The 25994-nt window shown below is 32.6% G+C and overlaps 1 protein-coding gene and 1 pseudogene across 1 annotated transcript; both read left to right on the forward strand.

The window, feature by feature from the left end:
* The first annotated feature begins 7693 nt into the window (after positions 1-7693).
* Positions 7694-14579, forward strand: LOC139892297 (receptor-like serine/threonine-protein kinase At1g78530; annotated as a pseudogene).
* A 5793-nt stretch (positions 14580-20372) lies between these two features.
* On the forward strand, positions 20373-24071 carry LOC139867293 (protein CNGC15b-like). The gene is made up of 7 exons (XM_071855647.1): positions 20373-20827; positions 21072-21612; positions 21694-21906; positions 22212-22504; positions 22590-22701; positions 22786-23022; positions 23206-24071. The coding sequence occupies exons 1-7, from the start codon at positions 20799-20801 to the stop codon at positions 23899-23901; spliced, it is 2121 nt and encodes a 706-aa protein (XP_071711748.1). The 5' UTR covers positions 20373-20798; the 3' UTR covers positions 23902-24071.
* The last annotated feature ends 1923 nt before the right edge of the window (positions 24072-25994 follow it).

Here is a 25994-nt window from a genome sequence, read left to right on the forward strand (position 1 = left end):
TATTTTTAATTTTTTTTTTTTGAAATCAAGAAAATATTATTATTAATAATGGATAATCATGATTACATGGACCTATACTAAACTATACAAACATTGCAAGGAAATACAAGTAATTGGAAACAATTATTATTCGACGATGAGCCTATGAGAGCCATTTATAAAATATGAGGGAAATAGAACTTGAGACTTCAAGTCGGGGGAATAAAGATAACAGTTCTGATCAAGCAAGAACAAAGTTAACAAACAAACCACCCGATTAATCGTACCCACATAAGAAATAAATAGGAATCATAGGCTATCCAATTATTGGAGATTAGGGATTAACCGACTCCAACGCGATGAGGAGAAACCTCGATATAGGATGATGGTTTGATTAGCCATTGATGCCATTCGATTTGTTTCTTTTTCCTACAACGTTTGGAGATCCAACTATAACTTTGTTCTTGGATTTCGGAGATCCAATTTTATCTGCTTTTATAATCTCTTTTCAAATCGTGCATCCTGGGATGTTCCTGTAAGAAATGTTATTATCTAGTCCCCCCCAACCCGTAAACATTTGTGATAATTTTAACCCATAAAGCATTTTTTTCATTTTTGAAACGCCACCACCATTTACATAGTAGTGAGATATTTTTAGCGAAAAGTGAGCTGACATTTAAACCGCCCTTATCATATGGGAGTAGTATTTGGTCCCATTTAATCCAATTAATTTTATTTTCAGTTAAGGACCCACCCAAGAAAAATTGCGTCTTTTAGATTCGAGTAGATTAATAATGGAGGTCCGTGCGTGGAATAAAGAGAAGTAATAGAGAGGATGCTACTTAAAATAGATTTAATTAGCGTTAAGCATCCGCCAAAGGAAATGGATTTCGCAGTCCAATCAGACAACCTTTTGTCAAATTTTTTGACGATCGGCTACCAAGAGGAAGCGTGAGACGTGGGGACACCTATGGGTAGACCAAGTTAAGTGAAAGGAGTGGTGCCGATGGAACAGTTAATATAGTTGGCTAATTGTTCCGTTTCGTGATTAGATGTACCGATGCCGTAAAGTTTACTTTTTGAAATTTACTTTGAGTCCCGAGATTTTTTTAAAGTATTTTAGGAATTGGGAAATATATTTAGTATTTCTTTTACTCCATTCGTCAAAAAAATGGTGTTGTCTGCGTATTGGAGATGAGTAATTGTGATATTATCATTACCAACATTGAGGCCACAGAGTTGACCATTGGCTAATGCCCTTTTGGTAAGAATGTTGACTCCTTCGGCGACGATGATAAAGATGAAAGGAGATATATGATCGCCTTGATGGATTCCTCTTTCAAGTTTAAATTCTTTGGTGGGAAAGCCATTAATGAGGACGGAAATGGATGACGACGACAGGCATGCATTGCATGGTGTTGAATAGAAAGTCTCATTTAATACAGTCAAATGCCTTTTCGAAGTCAACTTTAAAAACAAGTCCTTTACTTTTTTTTACGTTTAAGTTCATCAATTATTTCGTTAGCAATGAGTACGCTATCTAGGATGTTACGGCCTTTAAGGAAAGCGGTTTGTTCACAACCGATTACCTTATGGATAACTTTAGCGAGACGAATGGAGAGGATTTTTGTTAGGATCTTATAATAGCTAACTATAAGGCATATGGGACGATATTCATTTAATCCAATAGGGTTATGAGAGTGAAAAAGGAAGCGTTGCAGCCTTTGGAGATTTCGGAGTTGGACCAAAACCATTCAAGTGCTTTAATGAGGTCAGTTTTGATTAAATCCCAATATTTTTTTGAAGAATTTCATATTAAATCCATCGGGACCATCTGCTTTGGAGCTTTCGCATTCTTTGAGAGCATCCCAGATTTATCTTTCGTTGAATATTGATTCGAGTATTAGATTATCTTGGGGAGAAATGTATTCAGGATATGGTGCATTATCAAAAGGACAACTATTATTGAGGTTGTTGGTGTTAAAGATGAATTTGAAATAGAGATAGGTTTTGTGTTTTATAATGTTAGGATCTTCGGTCCATATGCCATTAATTAAAATGCCTTGAATGTTATTTTTATTTGTTCGTCTTTTGATAAAGTTATGAAAGTATTTAGAATTTTCGTCGCCTTCAAGTGCCCATTTAATACGTGACTTTTGTTTTAACATATTTGACTTCTTTTTTTCTTTTTCAATGTGGAGCATTTTCTTTTCAATCCATTTATTCTGTTCAATTTCGATTAACGGTCTGTTTCGGCGGTTACTTCCCAATCATTAATGGCGTTTAAGTGATTAAGAATTTGTGTGTCAAGGTTGTCAAGTTGTGCGCTGTGTTTTTTTAGTTCCATTTTAATGTATTTAAGTTTATTACGGAGTATACAATCAGGACGGTTACCACTAGTTGGGATTGACCAAGCCTTTTTGATCACAGTATCAGGCATCTTTTAGTTCAAGCCAAGTGTTGAAAACCCGAATGGGTTTCGGGCCTGAGTCAACATAGGTGTTTCTTAGGATTATGGGACAGTGACCGGAGAGGTGTTTCTTAGGCCCCCTCAAAAATATACTAATACTACATACATAGGCTCATTTTTACATACCCTAGATCCGTTAGCTAATTAACAATTTAAAAAATCGAAAGATAAAATGCATAATCAATGTAGAATACTCTGTAATTCAATACTCCACGCTCTGCTCCAATACTTAGATGTTGAAAATTAATAAACTTATATATGAACAAATTTTGTATATAAAAGGTTCACTTTTATTTTTCGAACATGTCCTCTAAAATTGACAAGACGGCCCCGACGAAGGATAACATATTAACTTTCCAGGTAGATAGTTTCTTGAGAACTTTGTTAACGATGGCAGTCCGACTTGCGGACTTTGCTAATAATATCCCATTCATTATATAAAAATTCGAATGCATATTTTGAATCCTTTATATGATATTCAGATTTATATTATGAACTAGTGAAATGACCCGTGAAACCACGGGTTTGTTTAAATGAAATAGTTTAATGATATGTTTTAGGTATTAAGTGAACGTAAATGTTAAAGTCATTTAGTTTAATGATCCGTGAAACTACAGATTCTGACTAAGAAACTTTTCATTGTTTTTACAAACATATTAATATACTTAACTTGGTCACAATAAATAAACTACATTTATTCTCCCACGACATTCTTTCAATTTTCATCACAATTGCTATTTTCCTTGTCATAAAAGTCTACATTACAACATATTATTGAGAAATGTATTTTGTATACATATGTAAAGTAATTAATCCCGTAAAAAATTCATAGTTGAATAATAATAATATAATAATAATAATAAATTTTGCTCTAAAATTGAGTATTTATATTTTCAATAATAATTATTAGTAATAACAAATGTATCTGACTTGTCATTTTAGCCTGACAAATTATTTAGTTGCTATGATTGGAAGAAAAAAAAAAGAATAAGATATCATGCGGAAGATAATCACGTTCGTTATAAAATAATACGGAATAATTATTTAGTTGTTAGTATAAAAGGAAAAAATAATTTACTAAAAAATAGAAGATAAATAAGTACTCTTTTCTATTAATTTATTTTATTTAGTGTTTATGACATCATCTAGATGTCTTATAATTTTTTCTTTTTTCTTTTGATTTATTTTTATAAAGGATAATTACTTTTTTATGACATCATAAGGTTAGAGATTTAATATTAACTATAGATAGATAGATAGATAGATAGATAGATAGATAGATAGATAGATGCAAACACTTATTATATGAAATTTGAATTTGAATTGAATGTATATTGAATTAAAAAAAAATACTACGTACGTTTATAAATAAATAAACAAAAAATTGAAATGACCACTAAGGTCAAAGTCTACGGTAAATAACTCTTTCCCTATTAATTATACGTAGTAATTAATTGATTTATACAATAAATATTACGAGTAGGTTTTTTGAGCCCGTACGTTACATGGGTATGTAAAAATTCATGCAAAAAATATAATTTGCAGTTAATATTGTTTAAGAGCACGTGGTGTTGACAAATTTTAAAAATTATGTCTTGCACGGTGGATAAAATAATCTTGCAAAATTAATTGATTTTTTTAAATAATTATTATTTTGAATTTAAAAACCCGTGGTGTTGACAAATTTTAAAAGTTCTTTTGATTTTAAGATTCCTATGATATTGACAAATTTTAAAAATGATTTTGGGTGGTGTTAGTAGCTTAATGTCTACAATTTTTTTTTCTCACCATTTATATCTTTTTAATTATATAAAAATTATATACTACGTACAGTAATATTTAGAGAAAATATGAGTACATTGCAAATTTGTCATGGAACGTAACGTTAGTAAAGTGTAAGTTAAATTATTTTAGAATTATTATATACAATTATTTTTTGAATAAAAGTCTAATACGCGAGTTTAATTTTAGAAAAGTTGTTAGTCATTTAAGCAAAATAATGGTATTCGGGAGAGTCGTCATGTAGCTATATTTGTGTATTCATAAATATTTAAAAAACTTAAACTGTAATTCAAATAACTTTCATATTTAAAGAAATGCTCTGTTGGTAGTCTATCGAAACTTGGTGTCGAATACAATTTATTGTGTTTAGTTCGTCAAATTATTTCTAATTGAACGGTGATGGCGGTGGAACCTAATTTGCGGCAAACAAACAGATAAATCCGTTAAAAAAATTGGTGCATTTTGTTTGGTGAGTTTATATTAAAAGTAAATTTACCTTTTATATTTAAATTAATTACAAATTGACAGGTCGCAAATTTTTTTTTAATTTATATACATGTATGTATAAATAATAGTAATAATTATTTTCGTTTATCAAAATTCAAAATCAAATTTAAAATAAAACTCCGTAACATTATCTATACTATATATAATAACAAACATAAAAATACATCATCTAAATTTCTATCAACTAATCCTAGCCTTCCATACTTAAATATCTACTTAATCTACACCCTTAAAATCTCCACATCATGATTATGACCTCATAATCCCAATAATTAATACTAATTAGACTAAATTACCCCTCAAAATAAAAAATATACCGGAGATACAATCAGATTTAGGGGTTTTTAACCTTCACGTTCATCCACGATCCATTACACACAAAAAAAACCCTAGGTTTTTCCCAAAATGCTCGCCACTGATGAAAATTGTTATGATAAGTAACAACTAGATAGATTAGATAAAGGAATCAACCAAGTACAGTATGGAACCATTTTGTTCCCTCAGGTACATTTTTCCAATATATGTATATCTTTAATTCAATTCTTTGATCATCTTTTTTTACCTCTTTGATCATACTAATTAAAGATAATTTCTTTAATTCGCAGTTTATCCAGGATGCACCTTTGTGAGGGAATAATGTGAATTCAAAGCGAGATCATAAGAACTACTATGGTCAAAAGGTAGGTTCTTATTTTAAAAAATATCGAATTTTTTAAATTGTTTAACTATGTCAAAAAGCTTACATCTATCAAATTGAGATAATTTATCTTATTGGGGTGTTTTTGGAGGTTTTACTACATTCTTCTCAGCCTATGAGCATTTTTTCTAGATTTTATGGAGTCTCATTCAATGAACATTTTACTTGAATTTAAAGTAGAGTAAAATAGATGGTTGAATCCTAAATAATGTAAGTTTTTCATTTTAAATTGTATATTTAAGTCAAATAATTACTCCGTATATTTTTATAATGTGATACACAGATGTTTCAAGGAAGTTGTAGAGTTACTTGGTTCCCTCTACAATGTTTTTCATTATGCTACCATTATGTGATTTGATATTTGATTTTGTGTACTTATATTACAGTTAAATACTTATTTCTACAGTCCATATACTCTTTATCAAAGGTAAGTGCGTACTACTCCAGTTTTTAAGTTTAAATTGTTTGTACTCCTTAATTAAACAATACCGTTATGTGGTTATTGGTTTTTTGGTAATCTTTATATTTGATTGGGTGGAGGCAATCTAGCGCACAAGTTTTTTTCCGTTTGTTTTTCGACTATCGCCTAAAAGTGTCAGAAGGTGACATTGGGTTATTTCTGTCAGATGGCGTCACTGGCGGTCGACTAGGCTAACGCCTGATTTTTGACGCTCCTATAGAATTGGTCTATAAGAGTCCGTTTTTCTCAGTTACCTCCTTAAATTCTATTCTATCTTCTATTTGTATACTAAACACATCATAATCAATTGTTGTATGCATTATCTGAGTTATATTACACATGACAATGGATAGTTCATCTACACTTCAACTCTAAATCCTCTCATCTTTCTCTTAAATCTTTGACTAACAACTCGATTAATATTAATGTGTGTTTGATGCAATACATGTATATTCCATAAGAGACTTTGTATCTTGGTTACTTTTATTTTGATTAGTTTTTTTGTTTAGAAGTTGGATTACTCGCCCTCCCGGCTAGCCCGAACAGAGAAAACTTTCTACATTTACCTTTTTTCGTTTAAAAAAACGGGAGTAGATATGCTATGTAGAAAAATTTCTTATATGTATTATTGTTTTCTCATTACGTTATTTTTACTATCTTTTTTATTATTATTATTTATAAGCAAGGGTTGTAATGGCGTTATGGACTGAGAAGAGGGTTTTACATGTTCAATCTTTACAAGGAGAAAAATCCTGAGGAAGTCAAAATCCAGGTTATTACTAATACTAATTATAGAATTATTATTATTATTAATATGACTAACATCTTTACTGTATGGCTATTTCATCAACACACTAGCTCATATCATACTGTATGCAAACTATAAAAATAATGTGTTAAGATTATTTAATTTCGTATAATACATCTAATTTAAAAAAGGTTCATTGAGATGCACGGTGATGACCAATCCTTGGGATTGTTGGCCCATGTCTCTTCCGCGTCAAAGGACAACCCAACGAAATGGTTCGATGACCGCTTACACGTTGATCTTAATGCAATATTTAAACCTTGGAAGTTATCACAAGAGTATTCAACTACGAGTACATAAAATCCTTTGTAATAGAATAGTTTTACAATCGTGTTTAAATTTAACACATGTGATTGGAAAAGGTTAGATAGTTAGGTTTTTAGGTCATCCAAGCCCATTTTTAACTCGCATAAAATGGTACCCAATCCATTACCCAACCTGTATCACCCAACCTGTATCACCCAACCCATTTTGTCACCCTTAAGAAAGGCTAAATCATGTTCCAGCATAATAGTTTTTACATTTGTGTGTTTAACACATTTAATTAGAAAAGGTCAAAATAATGGGTTTCTGGGTCATCCCAACCCTCTTCAACCCCAGATTTTAGTATTATCTAAATAGTTCCTCTCGAGTATTTCGAATGGGTTAATAATGGTTTAATCCTTTAAGTTCTACTTTTTTTTCATTTTAACCCTGTATTTTTTCCCCTGATGATTTAATCCTGTAAGAAGTATTTCAAATGAACTGTTTACCAAGTATTTTAGATAAAATTTAAGGATACTGAGTTGCTGAATGGTTAAAGGATTATTCCAAATATTATTGTTGGAACGGTTCATCGTTCAGTGTTAAATGGTTCAACATTCATTGTTGAACCATTTAATTAAGAGTCAATCAAACACATCTTAAGTCTATTAGATTTTATTTAAGGATGATATTACAGTTTTACTTTTTACGATTTTCCCTTTCAAGTGATGATTATTTACGTTGACTATGAGTGATGCAGGTAAAGCAGTGGACAAGGTTCTAGACTGGGATGCAAGATACAAAATAGCAGTAGGTGCTGCTAGGGGAATATCATATCTTGATCATGATTGTATCCCTCATATAATCCTTAGAGATATCAAATTGTAACACCCGATAATTGGGAATAGATGAAATGGCAATTTTGCCCTTGTGTGCGTTTATATTGTTATTTTATTAGTTGAATATTTATAGTCATTTGACTATTTGGTTGAGACCAGTTCGTGACAAGGGTCACAGAACAGGTTTGCTTATTTAATTTGGACCTCGATAGGACCGCCTATCGATGTACGAAAGATATCAGATAACTGATAAATACCTGTGTGTTATGAGGTATGGGTTAAAACCCACCTATATATACCATGTTCTGGATATTTCTATCCATTTTCTCAATTTGTGAAATTCAATCCCGTACCTAACTCATGCTCCTTTGAAACCCTAGCTTGATCTTTGTGTGAAATTAGATTAATTAAAGCTTAGAATCAGATTTCTTGCATCATCTATAGTATATCTCCAGGTTTGTATTCGATTTCATGCTATGATTCATGTTGAAATTGGGTTTTTGTGTTCTAATGGGTTTTGGTTGAGTTCATACTTGATTCTTGATCTAAATGTGTTTGATATGTTCAATTGATGTTAGAAATATGTTTTATATAGTTTATATGATGTTTTAGGAGTGGTTTTGGTGTTAGATCTTGCAAAAATCGAGTTTTTGGGCCAAAATGGCAAAAATAAGCGAGCTGGAATGTTCTAATAGCTCCCACACTTCTGACAGGTCACCCGTACATGTGACCACGCATTTGAGGCTCAACCACGCGGTTGAGGACTGACTCGCACGAGTGAGGTCTCGTCCGCGCGAGTGACCACTGCTCAGTTTTTGGTAAAATTGAAAAGGCTGTAACTTTCAAACCGTAACTCCGTTTTCGATGAATAAACTATCGTTGGACTCATCTTGAAGTTTACTTTACAATGATAAGGTTTTAAAAAGCTAGATCAAATTTATTTTGGTCAGAAGAAGGGATTTTGTTGTGTATGTCTTGTTTTGTACTCGTTTAGGGTCGTTATTGATTAAGTTTATGTTGTAGACTTATAATATGATGAATATATGATAATATAACCTAGTTTATAGTATTTATCAATTATATTATTGATTAGAACAGTATACTGACTTTGTTTATGATGTTTCCAGGTGATCAGGAGAAGTGAAGACTCAGAAATATAAGACCTCTGAGTACTTCTTATGCTGGTTTTCGGTGAGTACGTTAATCTAGCTGTTAAGGCATATAGTGACATGACCTAGGCCATTGACCTAGTTACTATGATTTGAATTATGTTGTTAAGAGTTATGGACTGTGGCCTCGCGCGTTTTTTTAGACCGACCTTGCTTCTGATCAGGTCGGGAGAGATCAACCTTGCTTCTGATCAGGTTGGGCTCATTGATGTTGTGTGATTAATATAAGTTGGAATCACGCGTCCGTCACGTGTGGAAGACTTATACTAGTGATACAGAATTATGAGTTTTCGGTAGACTCTAGACTGATCAACTGGGGTCGTTGGCCCGGCCAGGCCACCGAGTCTCTCAGTGGGTTGCTTTGGATTACCCAGATGGTTGCTTCTGATTGACCATTGCTTGTAGTTATCACGGTTGCTTTGGATTGACCGTTGCTGTAGATATTTTTATTCTTTGGATTTAGTTGATTGTTGACTATTGTATGATATTGCTTTTTATGTTATGTGCTAATGGTAGATTGCTCTGTTTCTGCATGTTCTAGTGGTTATGTGATTAACTGTCTGATTAATTTGATGATGCGTGTTCTAGTGATTGTACCTGTATGCTTTAGCTATTAGATTAGTCCATTCACTTAGCTTCGTGCTAACCCCTCCACCTTCCCCCTTGCAGGTTGTAGGTTTTTGCTTTTATGGTCATGGGAGAAGATGGGCGTGTTGAGTTGTGTTCGACAAGTCTAGAACTCTGATGTTGTCTATATGAAATCGAATATTAACGTAACACCGGTTTTTGATAACAATGTATTTATGTATGAAGTGTAATAATTATGTTTATGTTTGTACGTAAGGGCTTATTTTGAAAACAAGACTTCCGCTGTGTTATTTAAAAAAAAAAGTATGGTGTTATAAGTTGGTATCAGAGCATAGGTTTGGCTGCATCGACATTGTACTTGAATGTCATGTTCCCAAACCTTGAGAGGATCTTGTCGAACATAACACAAAGGGGACGTGTTAAGTGAATGTAGGAGCTTTTATGTGTTAGTTGATAGGCACTAACCGGTTATCTACTAAGAGTTTGTGTGAGATGTTGTGGTAGTACAGATATGTCAGGTACTCAAGACGCTGCCCCCAATGCCTCTGGAACCTTTAGAGCTCCTGATGAAGACGGTCATGTATCAGAGGAAGAAGTATCAGAAGAAGTGTTAGAGCTTCAGAGTCAATTGAAAGATGCTCAAGATAGGATCAAAGAGCTTGAACAACAAGTGATGTCACATTCTAACACCACAGCAATAAATCCAAGCTTTCCTCCGAGTGCTTACCCACAGTTTGGAAACATTTCTCAACAACAGTATGTGATACCTCAATATCAGATACCATCTCAGTTCAATCCACAATTTCCGAATCAAGTAATGTACCCATTTCAGACGCCATTCTTCCAACCACCAATGTTTGAAAAGAAGAAGTGTTCGTATAAGGACTTTCTTAATTGTCAACCTTCAGAGTATACTAGTAAAACTGACCCGACTGAGACTCTAAATTGGCTCGGGGAAGTGGAAAGAGCATTAGACGCTTGTTAGTGCGAGCCAGAAGTGAGAGTGTTATACGCTAGTCGTTTGTTCAAGGGACGAGCTATGGAGTGGTGGGACTCTATCACAGGTCATTTATCAAAGGAACAACTAAATCAAGTGTCATGGGAGCAGTTTCATGCCAAGGTTCGTGAGCAGTATTATTCAGAATATGATCTGGAGAAATTGAAAACTGAGTTTTTAGGGATGAGAATGACTGATGATATGACGATTGATGATGTTTTTTTGGACTTTACCTCTAAGTTAAGGTTTTGTCAACAGTGGGTACCGCATGAGAAAGATAAAATTCAGCATTTTATTAGAGTTATTAAGCCGGAGTATTGGTCAATGGTTAGATTTGCTTCTTCTTTATCGCAAGCTTTTGAGATGGCTAAAGCGATAGAGGGTGATGTTAAAGCTGCAAGGAATACGGGAGTGGGGAGTGGTTCTTATGGGAAGAGGTCAGAAGGTCAATCCAGTTATTAGTCCAGTCCGAAATCAAGAAAGTTAACCGAGTCCGGTACGAGGGAAGTTTCGAGTACGAGTGGGTCAGGTTCCGTACAGAAAGAGTGTTGTAACTCGTGCAGATCTTACCATAGTGGACAGTGTTCTCCAAGTACAAAAAGGTGTTTAAGGTGTGGTGTAGTGGGACATGATGTTCAACAATGTTCTTTTGAAAGCAACGTATGTTGGAATTGTCATAAAGAATGTCATAGGTCACTACAATGTCCGGCAGCGGGTAGAGGTGGTTCCGGGGCAGGGTCCGAGGTGCAATCGGCGTCTGTTGGTGGATCTACCGCATCAGTAGGAGAGAAAAGAAAAAGTCCTCCCACGGCTATAGCTAGAGCTTATCAGATGGTAGCAGATACTGATGTTGTATAAGAAGACTTAAATACTGGTATGTTCAGACTAACCTTGTTATTGCTTTTGATTTCAGGATTACGTGTTTAGTATGTTATGTAGATAATGTATTCTGTATTAATAGGTATTTTGAGGTAGCATTGGCTGTAGTGATAGAGATGACTTGGATTTAGGTTTCTCGGATTTTCTTAACTGAAATGGAGATGTGATCTATGATAATGTATTATGTCTGGCCAACGAAAGCACATTTTGGTAGATCATGCGGAAGTTTCAGTAAGTTAAGAAGAGAAGTAGGATAGTTGACTGCTTAAATTGTTGTTAATATGTATTGCTTGATGAATAGTTGATGAGATTTTATTACCGTGACTTTTGACTTTGACCAGATTCCGAGGACGGAATCTCTTTAAGGAGGGTAGATTTGTAACACCCGATAATTGGGCCTAGATGAAATGGCAATTTTGCCCTTGTGTGCATTTATATTGTTATTTTATTAGTTGAATATTTATAGTCATTTGACTATTTGGTTGAGACCAGTTCATGACAAGGGTCACAGAACAGGTTTGTTTATTTAATTTGGACCTCGATAGGACCGCCTATCGATGTACGAAAGATATCAGATAACTGATAAATACCCGTGTGTTATGAGGTATGTGTTAAAACCCACCTATATATACCATGTTCTGGATATTTCTATCCATTTTCTCAATTTGTGAAATTCAATCCCGTACCTAACTCATGCTCCTTTGAAACCCTAGCTTGATCTTTGTGTGAAATTAGATTAATTAAAGCTTAGAATCAGATTTCTTGCATCATCTATAGTATATCTCCAGGTTTGTATTCGATTTCATGCTATGATTCATGTTGAAATTGGGTTTTTGTGTTCTAATGGGTTTTGGTTGAGTTCATGCTTGATTCTTGATCTAAATATGTTTGATATGTTCAATTGATGTTAGAAATATGTTTTATATAGTTTATATGATGTTTTGGGAGCCGTTTTGGTGTTAGATCTTGCAAAAATCGAGTTTTTGGGCCAAAATGGCAAAAATCAGCGAGCTGGAATGTTCTAACAGCTCCCACACTTCTGATAGGTCACCCGTACGTGTGACCACGCGTTTGAGGCTCAACCACACGGTTGAGGACTCACTCGCATGAGTGAGGTCTCGTCCGCGCGAGTGACCACTGGTCAGTTTTTGGTAAAATTGAAAAGGTTGTAACTTTCAAACCGTAACTCTGTTTTCAATGATTAAACTATCGTTGGACTCATCTTGAAGTTTACTTTACAATGATAAGGTTTTAAAAAGCTAGATCAAATTTATTTTGGTCAGAAGAAGGGATTTTGTTGTGTATGTCTTATTTTGTACTCGTTTAGGGTCGTTATTGATTAAGTTTATGTTGTAGACTTATAATATGATGAATATATGATAATATGACCTAGTTTATAGTATTTATCAATTATATTATTGATTAAAACATTATACTGACTTTGTTTATGATGTTTCCAGGTGATCAGGAGAAGTGAAGACTCAGAAATATAAGACCTCTGAGTACTTCCCCTTGTGCTGGTTTTTAGTGAGTGCATTAATCTAGCCGTTAAGGCATATAGTGACATGACCTAGGCCGTTGACCTAGTTACTATGATTTGAATTATGTTGTTAAGAATTGTGGACTGTGGCCTCGCGCGTTTTGTTAGACCGACCTTGCTTCTGATCAGGTCGGGAGAGATCAACCTTGCTTCTGATCAGGTTGGGCTCATTGATGTTGTATGATTAATATAAGTTGGAATCACGTGTCCGTCGCGTGTGGAAGACTTATACTAGTGATACAGAGTTATGAGTTTTCGGTAGACTCTAGACTGATCAACTGGGGTCGTTGGCCCGGCCAGGCCGCCGAGTCTCTCATCGGGTTGCTTCGGATTACCCAGATGGTTGCTTCTGATTGACCATTGCTTGTAGTTATAACGGTTGCTTTGGATTGACCGTTTCTGTAGATATTTTTATTCTTTGGATTTAGTTGATTGTTGACTATTGTATGATATTGCTTTTTATGTTATGTGCTAATGCTAGATTGCTCTGTTTCTGCATGTTCTAGTGGTTATGTGATTAACTGTCCGATTAATTTGATGATGCGTGTTCTAGTGATTGTAGCTGTATGCTTTAGCTGTTAGATTAGTCCATTCACTTAGCTTCGTGCTAACCCCTCCACCTTCCCCCTTGCAGGTTGTAGGTTTTTACTTTTATGGTCATGGGAGAAGATGGGCGTGTTGAGTTGTGTTCGACAAGTCTAGAACTTTGATGTTGTCTATATGAAATCGAATATTAACGTAACATCGGTTTTTGATAACAATGTATTTATGTATGAAGTGTAATAATTATGTTTATGTTTGTACGTAAGGGCTTATTTTGAAAACAAGACTTTCGCTGTGTTATTTAAAAAAAAAGTACGGTGTTACACAAATCAAGCAACATTTTGTTAGACGAAAACATGGAGGCTCGAGTTTCTGATTTTGGGTTAGCTACTATGATGGGCCAAGATAAGACTCACGTATCTTCCACTATATTAGCCGGAACTTTGGGATACTTAGCCCCTGGTACGATCTCATATTACTTAATATAAACATATAATGTTACCGTTATTGGGTGATTTGGGTTGATTGGCGAACATTTTTTAAATCTTTTTATAATGTTGCAAGATGGGTTGGTTTGGTTGTATGCATACTTTGGCCTGTGGGTGATTCTTAACTCATTAATATGTTTGACCATTTGACACGTCCCTTATAACCGTATCTGTTCAAGTAAATGTATGTGTTTGTTTTAGAGTATTTTGATACGGGAAGAGCAACAACGAAGGGGATGCATATAGTTTTGGAGTCGTTTTACTTGAGCTTTTAACTGGAAGAAAACCTACAGATGAAGCATTTATTGAGGGAACGCGGCTTGTGACGTGGGTAAGTCTGTAAAAGTCAAAGTTTTGACATTTTCTTATAGTTGAGTGATTTGATAATTGCGAACTATATTCTACAACAAGTGAAAGCTGTTGTTCAAGAAAAGAAGGAAGAATACTTTCTTCATGACAGATTAAAGTGCTATTCTATAGATGAAATTAACCATGTATTTATCATAGCACTAATGTGCATAGAATCAGAACCATCAAAAAGACCAAATATGTCAGAAATTGTAAAGATGCTAGAGATGACAACACTTTAATCCTTTGAGTTCTAATATTTAAAAATTGATTAATGAGTAATCAATTTTTAAAAAACGAGTACTTGTGAATAAACAATTAACACTACTACTTTAATTTAATACTTCTATCTATTATAAACATTATTCGTGAATAAACCCTCACAATACATCAACTTTAGATTTACTTATCAATAATAATGTGAGGTATTAAAAGTAATACTAGATAATACTTTCTACAGATGTTGACGGTGTATTATGCGTTTGTTCAATTATTAGTGATGTTTTTAAGAAATATATCAAATTTCGGTTTGTAGAATGATAGGTGTAATTGAAGAGATTACTATGTATTACATTTGTTTTAGTTATTTGTTGAGATTGCACTGCTAATATATGCCTTATTTCATGTTTTGGTACAAGCATAATGTATTGAAAAATCCAAAGTTTATCCCGTTTATTGAAAAAACTCCAATGGCATTCCGTCAAATGCATGTAAGTGGTGTACTGATTGCACCAACTTCTTTTTGGCAACTGTTGATCTTCTAATTTGTGCAATATATAGTTTTCTCCTTATTGTTTCTGTAGGATATGTTTTTATTGTAGCTTTGAGCAATTGAGTGAAGCTGTAAGAGACTGAAATCTTGAGGAAAGAACTTCCAAGAGAAAATGAGGTGGCGGAATTGTGATGACCCGGGAATTTTCGACCAAATTTAAACTTAATCTTTATATGTTTCCGACACGATAAGCAGAGTCTGTAATGTTGAGTCTTAAAAATTTTGAACTGTTTACATTGATTCATTTAACCTTTGACTATCCCCGACGATTCACGAATATTTGTTTGTAAATAAAATAAATATATATAAATGTAAGAATATATATTAATTGAAAATGATAAAATATAATTAAATATGTAAAATAATAATACGATGTATTGAATACTATTATTTTATATATATATATATATATATATATATATATATATATATATATATATATATATATATATGAATATTATTTGTAATTATATATATATTGATGTTAAATTTATTGGTTTAAAAGTTTGTAAGTAGTATATCCATTCATGTAATAAAAACATGTAAGATGATAATTATATATATAGTAATTTATGAAATATATAATCATATAAAAACTTTGAATACCTTAGTTAGAAATACTCGTTTTATTCCCTTAACAAAATAAATAACAAATAGTTATATATTAATAAAGGTAGATTTATATAAGTAATATATGTATATATAAATTTTATACATAGTTATTCACATAAATATAAATAATTTATAAACATTATATGTAGAAATTATAATATTTCATTTTTGTGTAAAATAATTATGTATTAGTATTAAATTATTATATTGATATTATTATTATTATTATTATTATTATTAATATCATTAATGAAGTATTATTAATATCATTATTATTAATATTATTAATAATATGAAGAATTATTATTATCACTGATATTATTTCAAATATAATTATTAATATTATAGTATTGTTAGTATTACAAAAATTATCAAAATTATAAATCTTGTTAATATTATAATACAACTTGTTATCTTAACATTGATATTATTAGTAATATTAATCATCAATATTAAATGTATTATTATTAATAAATATATTTGTATTTATACTTATTAATTATCTATACTAAATATATATATATATATATATATATATATATATATATATATATATATATATATATATATATACGCGTGATTATTTACATCCCCATCATTCTATTATTTATTTTTGTCTGTGTCTTCTTCCTGCCCGTGAGGTTCTGTCGAACCATATACCCATTACAAAACAAGCTTCGATCTATTATTGTGGATTCATCTAATTGATAAATCAAACAAGTTTTATTTTTATTTTTTTTCCTTCTTTCTTCTCATTATTTCACAAACCCGAAGCCATATAATATTCGAATGGATTCGGACCAAATTGAAATAAAGTAAAAATATAGATCTTTTCTTCTTTATGTCGTGATTGTGTATGTACAATCTCATATTTTAATTCGATAAAATGAAGGTGAATTTTAAGGTCAAAGTTCCATTCAAAAAGTCAACTTTTTGTTCTTCGTTAAAATTCGATCTCCAGTTGATGTTTTGGCTTCAATTGAGGATACGTATAGATTATAGGAGTAATTTTAAACTTATTTCGTGTTATAACAATTGTCCAAAACAAGCTCGAATTCAAAATAATTTTTTTTTTTTTTTTATAAACCACGACGAGCAGACTGCTGTTGCTCCTTTCTTTTTTTTTCTTTCTGTTAATTGATATCACATTTATACATCGTTTAGGTGTTACAGCAGGTAATCAGTGATATTAGGAAGTTAGAGGTTAATCGAATGGAATAAAAAAATTTGAGGAAGAAGAAGATGATTGAAATCATTTTATACGAGTTATATATATTCGGATGGTGTTATAAAACAGAAAAACGAGAATAGACGGATGGTTAGGAGAGTGTCGGGGTATCGAGAGGTCGCGGGTTCGATCCATGGCAGGGACATTTTTTTGACATCTTATTTCTTAAGGTAGTCTCATCTTTTTTATTATTATTATTATTATTATTATTATAAATATGATTAATGTTGTTATGATTATTATAGTGATTGTTATTAATGTTAGTATTATAATTGTTATTGATAAGAATACTACTAATATAAGTGATAAATATCAATTATTATTATTAGGTATTAGTAATATTATGATCATCATTAATATAAACATTATTATCATTATTATAGCTATTATGATTATTATTATTATTATTGTTACTAGTATTATGAAAATAATATAAAATAGTATTATTTCCATAAATATTCGTATTAGTAACATTTTATAATTATTAGTATTATCATTACGTAGTATTATCATTATTATCATCTTTAATAATGTTAACAAATCATTAAAAGTATTGTTATTAATATTATCATGAGTATCGTTATTAGATAATTATTAAAAATTTTATCATAAACATCTTTAATAGTAAAATTAGTATTTTTACAGTTATTATTATTATTATTATTATATTTATCACTAAAAGGATTTTTTTTAACATTTTTATTTTTATTAGTAATAATAAGTATTATAAATATTATCATTTTATCATTATAAATATCATTTTAGTATTAGTACAATTATTAATTTTAACAAACAAACGATATATATATTTTATACATTAAACATAACAAAATTAATACTTTCACATACAAAATAAATACATGAAACATATATATATTTTTGATATAAAAATGATATAACTAATAAATTTAAATATATATATATATATATATATATATATATATATATATATATATATATATATATATATATATATATATATATATATATATATATATATATATATATATATATATTGTTCGATTTCGATTATGTGTATTAATAAATAAACAAATGATATAGGTTCGTGAATCCGAGGCCAACCCTGCATTGTTCAGTTATTCAATATAGTCATATGTATTCTTACTACAAAATACATTGGGTGAGTTTCATTTGCTCCATTTTTAAATGCTTTTGCAATATATATTTTTGGGACTGAGAATACATGCGCTGCTTTTATAACTGTTTTACAAAATAGACACAAGTAATTGAAACTACATTATATGGTTGAATGATCGAAATCAAATATGCCCCTTTTAGTCTGGTAATCTAAGAATTAGGGAACAGACACCCTAATTGATGCGAATCCTAAAGATAGATCTATCGGGCCCAACAAGCCCCATCCAAAGTACCGGATGCTTTAGTACTTCGAAATTTATATCATGTCCGAAGGAGGATCCCAGAATGATGGGGATATTCTTATATGCATATTGTGAATGTCGGTTACCAGGTGTTCAATCCATATGAATGATTTTTGTCTCTATGTATGGGACGTATATTTATGAGAAATGGAAATCTTGTGGTCTATTAAAATGATGGAAATGATTATTTATGTTAAACTAATGAACTCACCAACCTTTTGGTTGACACTTGAAAGCATGTTTATTCTCAGGTACGAAAGAAATCTTCCGCTGTGCATTTGCTCAGTTTAGAAACATTACTTGGAGTCATTCATGGCATATTTCAAAAGACGTTGCATTCGAGTCGTCGAGTTCATCAAGATTATTATTAAGTCAATTATAGTTGGATATATTCTGAAATGGTATGCATGCCGTCAATTTTCGTTGTAAAGAAAGAGTGTCTTTTAAAATTGAATGCAATGTTTGTAAAATGTATCATATAGAGGTCAAATACCTCGCGATGTAATCAACTGTTGTGAATCGTTTATAATCGATATGGACTTCGTCCGGATGGATTAGGACGGGTCTCTACAGGAATCACCTTTGCAAGCTCAAGAAGCATTAACATTGAACCTTTGGGTGTTGATCGTGTTAGAGCTACCAAATATTTACGTGGTAACTCTTCCTAACTTTCCTTAATCTTTCATATGTTGTTTTGATCAAAATTAGAGGTCAGATGGAAAGATTGGTGGGTGGAACCTTCAAAAAGCATAGCGTTTTACCTTGTGTCGATTCGGGTTGGGTAGGGTGCTATTCATTTTCGTACTCCTTCCATGTGAAAACAACCATTTCATCACATAATATAAGATTACAATCTACGGACATGTTTGCAAAAAATTTGGTTGTTGCATGTTTTTTTTCTTCCTTAAAAGTCTTTTCTCTTGAAAGTTCTTTTTAAATGGCCCATGAACTAAGGAACTAAAGTCTCTCCTGCTCTGTAACTTACAATCTAGGGGCAAAATGGGTGGGTCATAATGTGGGTGAAATAGGTGAAAATTAGGGATTATGGGGTTGCATTAACTTGATTAGTTGACCTGAAATGTTCTGAGTGTTTTTTTTTTTTTTTAATCAAATATTTGATATTCCAAGTATATGTACATGTTTGTAATCCTATTAACATTTTGCATCGTGAGCAGATTTGATATATCAAGCGCACTTAAAAAGTTTGCAGGGTTTGTGAATGGTTGCACAACAAGGTTACAGAGCAGAAGTGGCAGCAGATGTGGCAGTTGCTAACATAGTTTGTTTATGACCTTTAAAAGTGTAGTGATCACCTTATAATCCCACTGTTTAGTTTTATATGCATGTTAACCGTGATGAAATGGGTATTTGGATTAACAAGCCTACAGATACATAGGTTTTGCTACTTTAAGTCAGGTAAGAATTGTATATTTCGTTTGTTTTTGTTAGTAAATATCTTTTTTTTTTGCTTGCAAGATAGTAAATATCTTATTTTCATATTTACTTATAACTTCATATGAATATGATATACTGTAGTCACTTGGATATTTTGGATATGCATTTTTTTTATATCTCAAATTAGTCATGTTGACTTTATTGAGAACTACACGCTTCTCATTCTATTATGTTCTCTCTGAAAATATTGTGATAATACAGTTTAGTGTAATTGTTTTATCTTTGTGTTATTTTTATTGTTTTTCAGGTTATAAATTGCTAAATGTATTATCACTAACTTAACATTAGTACTGTAACTAATTCGAGTTATTAATAACCTAACAATGCAACTTTTGATTCGTCCCTAAAAAAAAAACCCGCGAATTCGCGGACCTTAAGCTAGTAAGTAGTTTATAACAACGTTACGCTATATGTAATATTCATATTTCATGTAAACATTTTTTTTTATTTTTTATGAAAGACAAGTTGTTATTATCGAATCTTATACCATCTCGAAGGGAAGGCGGTCGGATCTGGGTGTACATAATTTGATGTTTCAATTTGTCGTTACCAAAAGGTTCCAATTTTAGCCTTTTTAATTTCTGGGTATTTCACTCTGTCAGATCCCAACTTGTTTCAATTAAAAATCAATTCTTCTTGAATACCAGACCTGCCAGATCAAACTTCAATTGCTTTTACTTATTTTAAACACCAACATCACAAAGTTTTTAATTTTTTATTTTTAAAGATACAGACTTAACTTTCAAAGAATTTGTCACATGTTTTGACCTTAACATCTGGTTTTAAAAGAAGAGACACATTTTTTTATTCACTTCACATGATATCCAATTCCAAATACCTTTTGAAGCAAAACTGTTATTGGTGTTCTCTCATTTCCGGCCTGAAACTCGCCGCCGGCCAATTTTCCGGTGACCCATGTCACCTTAAACCCTAATCTTTCTTTATGTGTACATATACTTATATAAAGTTTCAATCTTTTTAGCATTGAACCACCATGTCATATGCCAATTCAAGATCCGTAAGGTAATTATCTCTCTGAATACTCTTTTTTAGGTTCATTTTCATAATTTGTGCTTGCCCAAATAGAAATGGTCATTGCAAATGATAGTGTAGTTAAAAGTTATTCATTCTTTTTACTCTTTTAAGTATCATGAGTTTTATTGTAGTTTTAATTTTGCAAAAAATTCAGTATGCTGCTAAACCCTAAAACTAAGCTCAGCTCAACACCCTGTGTTTAATTTTAATGTTTCACTAAATTGCTATACAGATTTCAAGATGATGTTGAACCACCAAAGTATCAATCAATCAATGGTGACAATTTGTTTAAAGTCAAATACAAACTTGATGGAAAACAAATACCCGAATCAAGAAAACGGCCCGAAAAGCACCCGAGATCCTCCTTAAAGTCCAAAGTTCTCTCTCGAGTTTTCTCCGAAGATTACGAGAGAGTAAAGAAAAAAATCTTGGACCCTCGAGGTTTAACGATACGAAAATGGAACAAGGTTTTTTTAGTAGCATGTTTGGTTTCTTTGTTTGTAGACCCTTTGTTCTTTTACTTACCATCAATTAAGAAAAACGTTTGTATCGATATTGGATTCACCCTCAAGGTTAGTCTCACTATTGTGAGATCGATAGCCGATGTTTTTTACATGATTCAGATATACGTAAAGTTCATGACTGCTTACGTGGCACCTTCTTCTCGTGTTTTTGGAAGAGGTGAACTTGTTATTGATACTACAAAGATAGCAAAAAGGTATATAAAACGTGATCTTTGGATCGATTTTATAGCTGCATTACCACTTCCTCAGGTAAACGAATAATAAAAATTTGTTCTTGCTTGGTTTAATGTTGTTAAATGTGTTAATTTCTTGCTGTCTTGATTATTATAGATGTTAATCTGGATAATTATACCGAGTTTAAATGGTTCAGCCATGACAAATACAAAAGACGTTCTTCGTTTCATCATCATCTTTCAATACATTCCAAGACTTTATCTTATTTTCCCTCTGACTTCACAAATTGTTGAAGCTACGGGTGTCGTTACAGAAACAGCATGGGCTGGTGCAGCATATAACTTGATGCTATACATGTTGGCTAGCCATGTAAGTCATGAAGCTTTCAATATTAGGGAGGTGGCAATTTTGACCCATTTGTTTTATAATGGTTGATTTAGCTTTAATTTTATCTTATTACGGGTAACAGGCCAAGTTTAATATCTATAATAGTTATATCTAATGTGTCAGATTTATAAGTTGTAAGAGAAGTGGACAGAAAATCTGACAGGTCAAACATGACCTGACCCGTATTGACCCATTATGCGCTACCCAACCTGTCTGAGCTACCCATTTGCAAATTCTTGTTTTTGTAATTAAACTAGACCCGACCCGTATTGACTCATTATTTACAGTTTGTGGGAGCTTGCTGGTATCTTCTGTCAATTGAAAGACAAGAAGCCTGTTGGAGAAGTATATGTGTTATTGAGGATCCAAATTGCGAGGATAACTTTTTCGGCTGTGAAAATATTAACGAATCTGCAAGACGATCTTGGTTCCAAAAGAGTAATGTGACGAATCAATGTGTCCCGACTAGTAAATTTTATCCGTTTGGTATTTATGGTGAAGCATTGGAATCGGAAGTTACATCCGCTTTGTTTTTCAACAAATACTTCTATTGTCTTTGGTTCGGCTTAAAGAATCTCAGGTTGAATACGAGAAATTCTTATTTTGATTTGATAAAACTGTTTGATTTAAATGTTAAATAGTGTTTTCATACTTGAATTATGCAGTTCTTTGGGGCAAAATCTGGCGACGAGTACTTACGTTGGTGAAATCATGTTTGCGATTATAGTGGCGGTTGTGGGATTGGTTTTGTTCGCGTTGTTAATTGGAAATATGCAGGTAAGTTTCATACTTTCATATACTTAACGAGCTTATTTGATTTGGGCAATCAGTCAAATGTTAATGTTTTTAGTTATTTCATAGACATATCTTCAATCCACAACGGTTCGATTAGAAGAGTGGAGAATTAGGCGAACCGACACGGAGCAGTGGATGCGCCATCGTCAGCTGCCACCCGAACTCCGACATTCTGTTCGGAAATATGATCAATACAAATGGGTGGCGACTCGAGGGGTTGATGAAGAATCTTTGCTAAAAGGACTTCCATTAGATCTTCGTCGAGATATTAAACGTCATCTTTGTTATGATCTTGTTCGACGAGTAAGTTTACTTTATCATATTTCTTTTCAAATAAAATTGGGGTTTTTAATAGGTGTCGATGAATCCAACATTATAGATCCACTATCTTTATGCGTGGATTGTACTGTACAACCTATCAATGCATGCATACAGATGCTCGATCTATCATTAGTCTTTTTTTAATTAACTTTTCTCTACATATAGGTTCCATTGTTTGATCAAATGGATGAACGAATGCTCGATGCGATTTGCGAGCGGCTTAAACCGGCTCTTTGCACTCAAGGAACTTGTCTAGTCCGGGAGGGGGACCCGGATAACGAAATGCTATTTATAATTCGAGGAAATCTTGATTCGTACACTACAAACGGGGGACGAACCGGGTTTTTCAATTCATGCCGGATCGGGCCTGGTGACTTTTGTGGCGAAGAGCTTTTGACGTGGGCCCTGGACCCACGTCCGAGTATCATCCTTCCATCATCTACTCGTACAGTAAAAGCAATATCCGAAGTTGAAGCCTTTGCACTTACCGCAGAAGATTTAAAATTTGTTGCATCACAGTTCAGAAGACTGCATAGTAAGCAGTTACGTCACAAGTTTCGGTTTTACAGTCATCAATGGCGGACGTGGGCCGCGTGTTTCGTTCAAGCAGCATGGCGTAGATATAAAAGGAGAAAAAGTGTTCGAGAACTTAAGGCGTGTGAGAGTTTTACGAGTGTCGATTATGAGTGTGAGTTTAGTTCACCTTTGCATGGTGAGAGTACTATGGCGTCACCTGACCCGGGTTTTGGGGCTTATGTTACGAGGATGGGTGCGAGTAGAAGGCCCGGTGGGTCGAAATCTGGTGGTGGTGGACCGTTGCAAAAGCCGGCTGAACCGGATTTTTCTGTAGATGAGGAGTGATTATTGAAATTGAAATTTTAAATAAAGAAGTGTGGAAAAGTTTAAGAAAAGAACAAGGTGGAAAGTGAAAATCTTTTAAGGAATATTTGTGAATACGTAGACTTGTCATGTATTTTGATGATTAAGAATCTTGAATTATACGTGGGGTGACACTTTAGTTTACGATAATAAAACGTTTGTTAATATTCTTTTTTGGGCGTCACTTTGACTTCTTTCAAAGTCAAAGTAATAATCTTTTTATTTTTGAGTAAAAATATGACTACTTACGTGTTATCTTTATCATACATACTAACGTAGTCGAATTGAATAAAAAACAATTTTTTTATATCTCACTTTATAAGTTATATCATCCATATACTTGATAGTCGATGGGAGTAAATAATGGTAGTTTTATCATACATACTCGATCGATACTCGGTGGGATTAAATAATGTTCTGTTGTCATTTGGGCTTTTATATTAACAAAAAGTGTTGGTCTTTGACATTTGGGCTCGAACAGAAATGTACACACTATTGGCCTAATAGATTGAAATAAACTGATAACACTATGTTCGGTAGACTATAAATCGTCTTTTTATTATTATTTTTTTTTTTTATCTTTTTCTAAAATAATACGTAGTAATGATTACTATTAAAAAATGATAGCGTCGTCGAATAATGAAGTACCCTTAACTGATATAAACGACAAAACATGGAGAAACTTGAGAGAAGTAAGCAACAGTAACCTAAACCAAGAGTCTAAGACAAATGTAACTCAAACAGGGGCGTTTTTTGGAAGGGACAAGCGGGGGATTTGTAATTTTCAGTGTAAAAATTTTGGATTTTTCGACTTTGCCCCGGTGGATATATTTTTTTTGCCCCAAAATCTACATATTTTGTTCCAAAACCTTCAAATTTTACCCAAAAATCTCCAAATTTTACCCCAAAACTTCAAATTTTGCCCATAAACCTTCAAATTTTGCCCCAAAACCTCCATAATTTGCCTAAAAACCTTCATTTTTTGCCCCAAAACCTCCATATTTTGCCCAAAAAAATTGTTACGGTTTTATTTTATTTTTTTGCCCCCGGTGAAAAAAAATTCTGGTATCACCACTGAACTCAAATCGAGCCTAACCTAATATGCCATAAGAAGCGAGCAAAACCGGGAGCATACATATCTTGACAAACCAATAAACAAAGCAAAAAACTAACATCCACAAAACTACGAAACAACAAACATCAACCAAACAACGCTAAGCACAAGCCGAATTATTCGCTTTTTGAAATTCTTTTTCTATTCCTTGCACCCGGACGAGACCTTTTACCATCAACTTTGTCAACAAGAACACCCTTACCTTTCATAAAGGTAAACCAGATCAGCAAATTGTTTTGGCAAATTTACCTTCTTTTCTTTATCATTACAAAGCATAATAAAAAGTTAGAATCACTTGTCTTTTAGTTAAATAACGAATATATCTCACTTTCCATTTATGTGTATGTTGGTAAGCATTTGAAAAAGCAAAAGGTTAAAAAGGAGAAACAAAGATAAAGATTGGGATCAAAGTATCAAATTCAAAGTAAAGGAGTTCCATGATGCTGAGTTCCTGACACCTTCACAACATCTTTCTCATGCCTCCATTACCCCCCAAAAAAAAATCGACTTTAAACCAATAATGAAAAAAAAAAAAAATATTCATTTGAATTAAATTTTGGTTAGTTCATTTTTTTTTTTTTTTAACGGCAGAAGGTATATATATTATATATTAACACAAAACGATACAATATTGTCATAGGTACATAATAAAAGCGAAAGAGAATCATAAAAACAACAAAACGGAAATTAGAAAACGAGATGGAAATACTCCACAAGTTGCAGGAAAACGCCTTAGTCCGTTCATTATCATTAAGACCGAGATTGGACTTGAGAAGAATTAACTAAACAAGCTGGAGCAGGGACGGAGCACAGTGTTGGCAATTCAACGACAAAGCACCCCGAGCCGCACCAAATTCTCTCGGCCAAAACGACTACTCCAGGAGTGGGGCAAAAAACCTGCATGGAGAACAAATTAACCAATCCCTGTTCTTGTAGTAGATATCGCAAGTGAATCATAAAC

The sequence above is a fragment of the Rutidosis leptorrhynchoides genome, chromosome 1, assembly GCF_046630445.1.
Source record: "Rutidosis leptorrhynchoides isolate AG116_Rl617_1_P2 chromosome 1, CSIRO_AGI_Rlap_v1, whole genome shotgun sequence".
NCBI lineage: Eukaryota > Viridiplantae > Streptophyta > Magnoliopsida > Asterales > Asteraceae > Rutidosis > Rutidosis leptorrhynchoides.

Bases quoted from the DNA above. Each gene is read 5' to 3' on its own strand.
- LOC139867293 (XM_071855647.1), top strand. From the start codon at position 20,799: ATGTCATATGCCAATTCAAGATCCGTAAG. The intron at 22,505-22,589 runs GTTGAATACGAG...TGAATTATGCAG, and splicing joins TTCGGCTTAAAGAATCTCAG to TTCTTTGGGGCAAAATCTGG. The intron at 23,023-23,205 runs GTAAGTTTACTT...CTCTACATATAG, and splicing joins GTTATGATCTTGTTCGACGA to GTTCCATTGTTTGATCAAAT.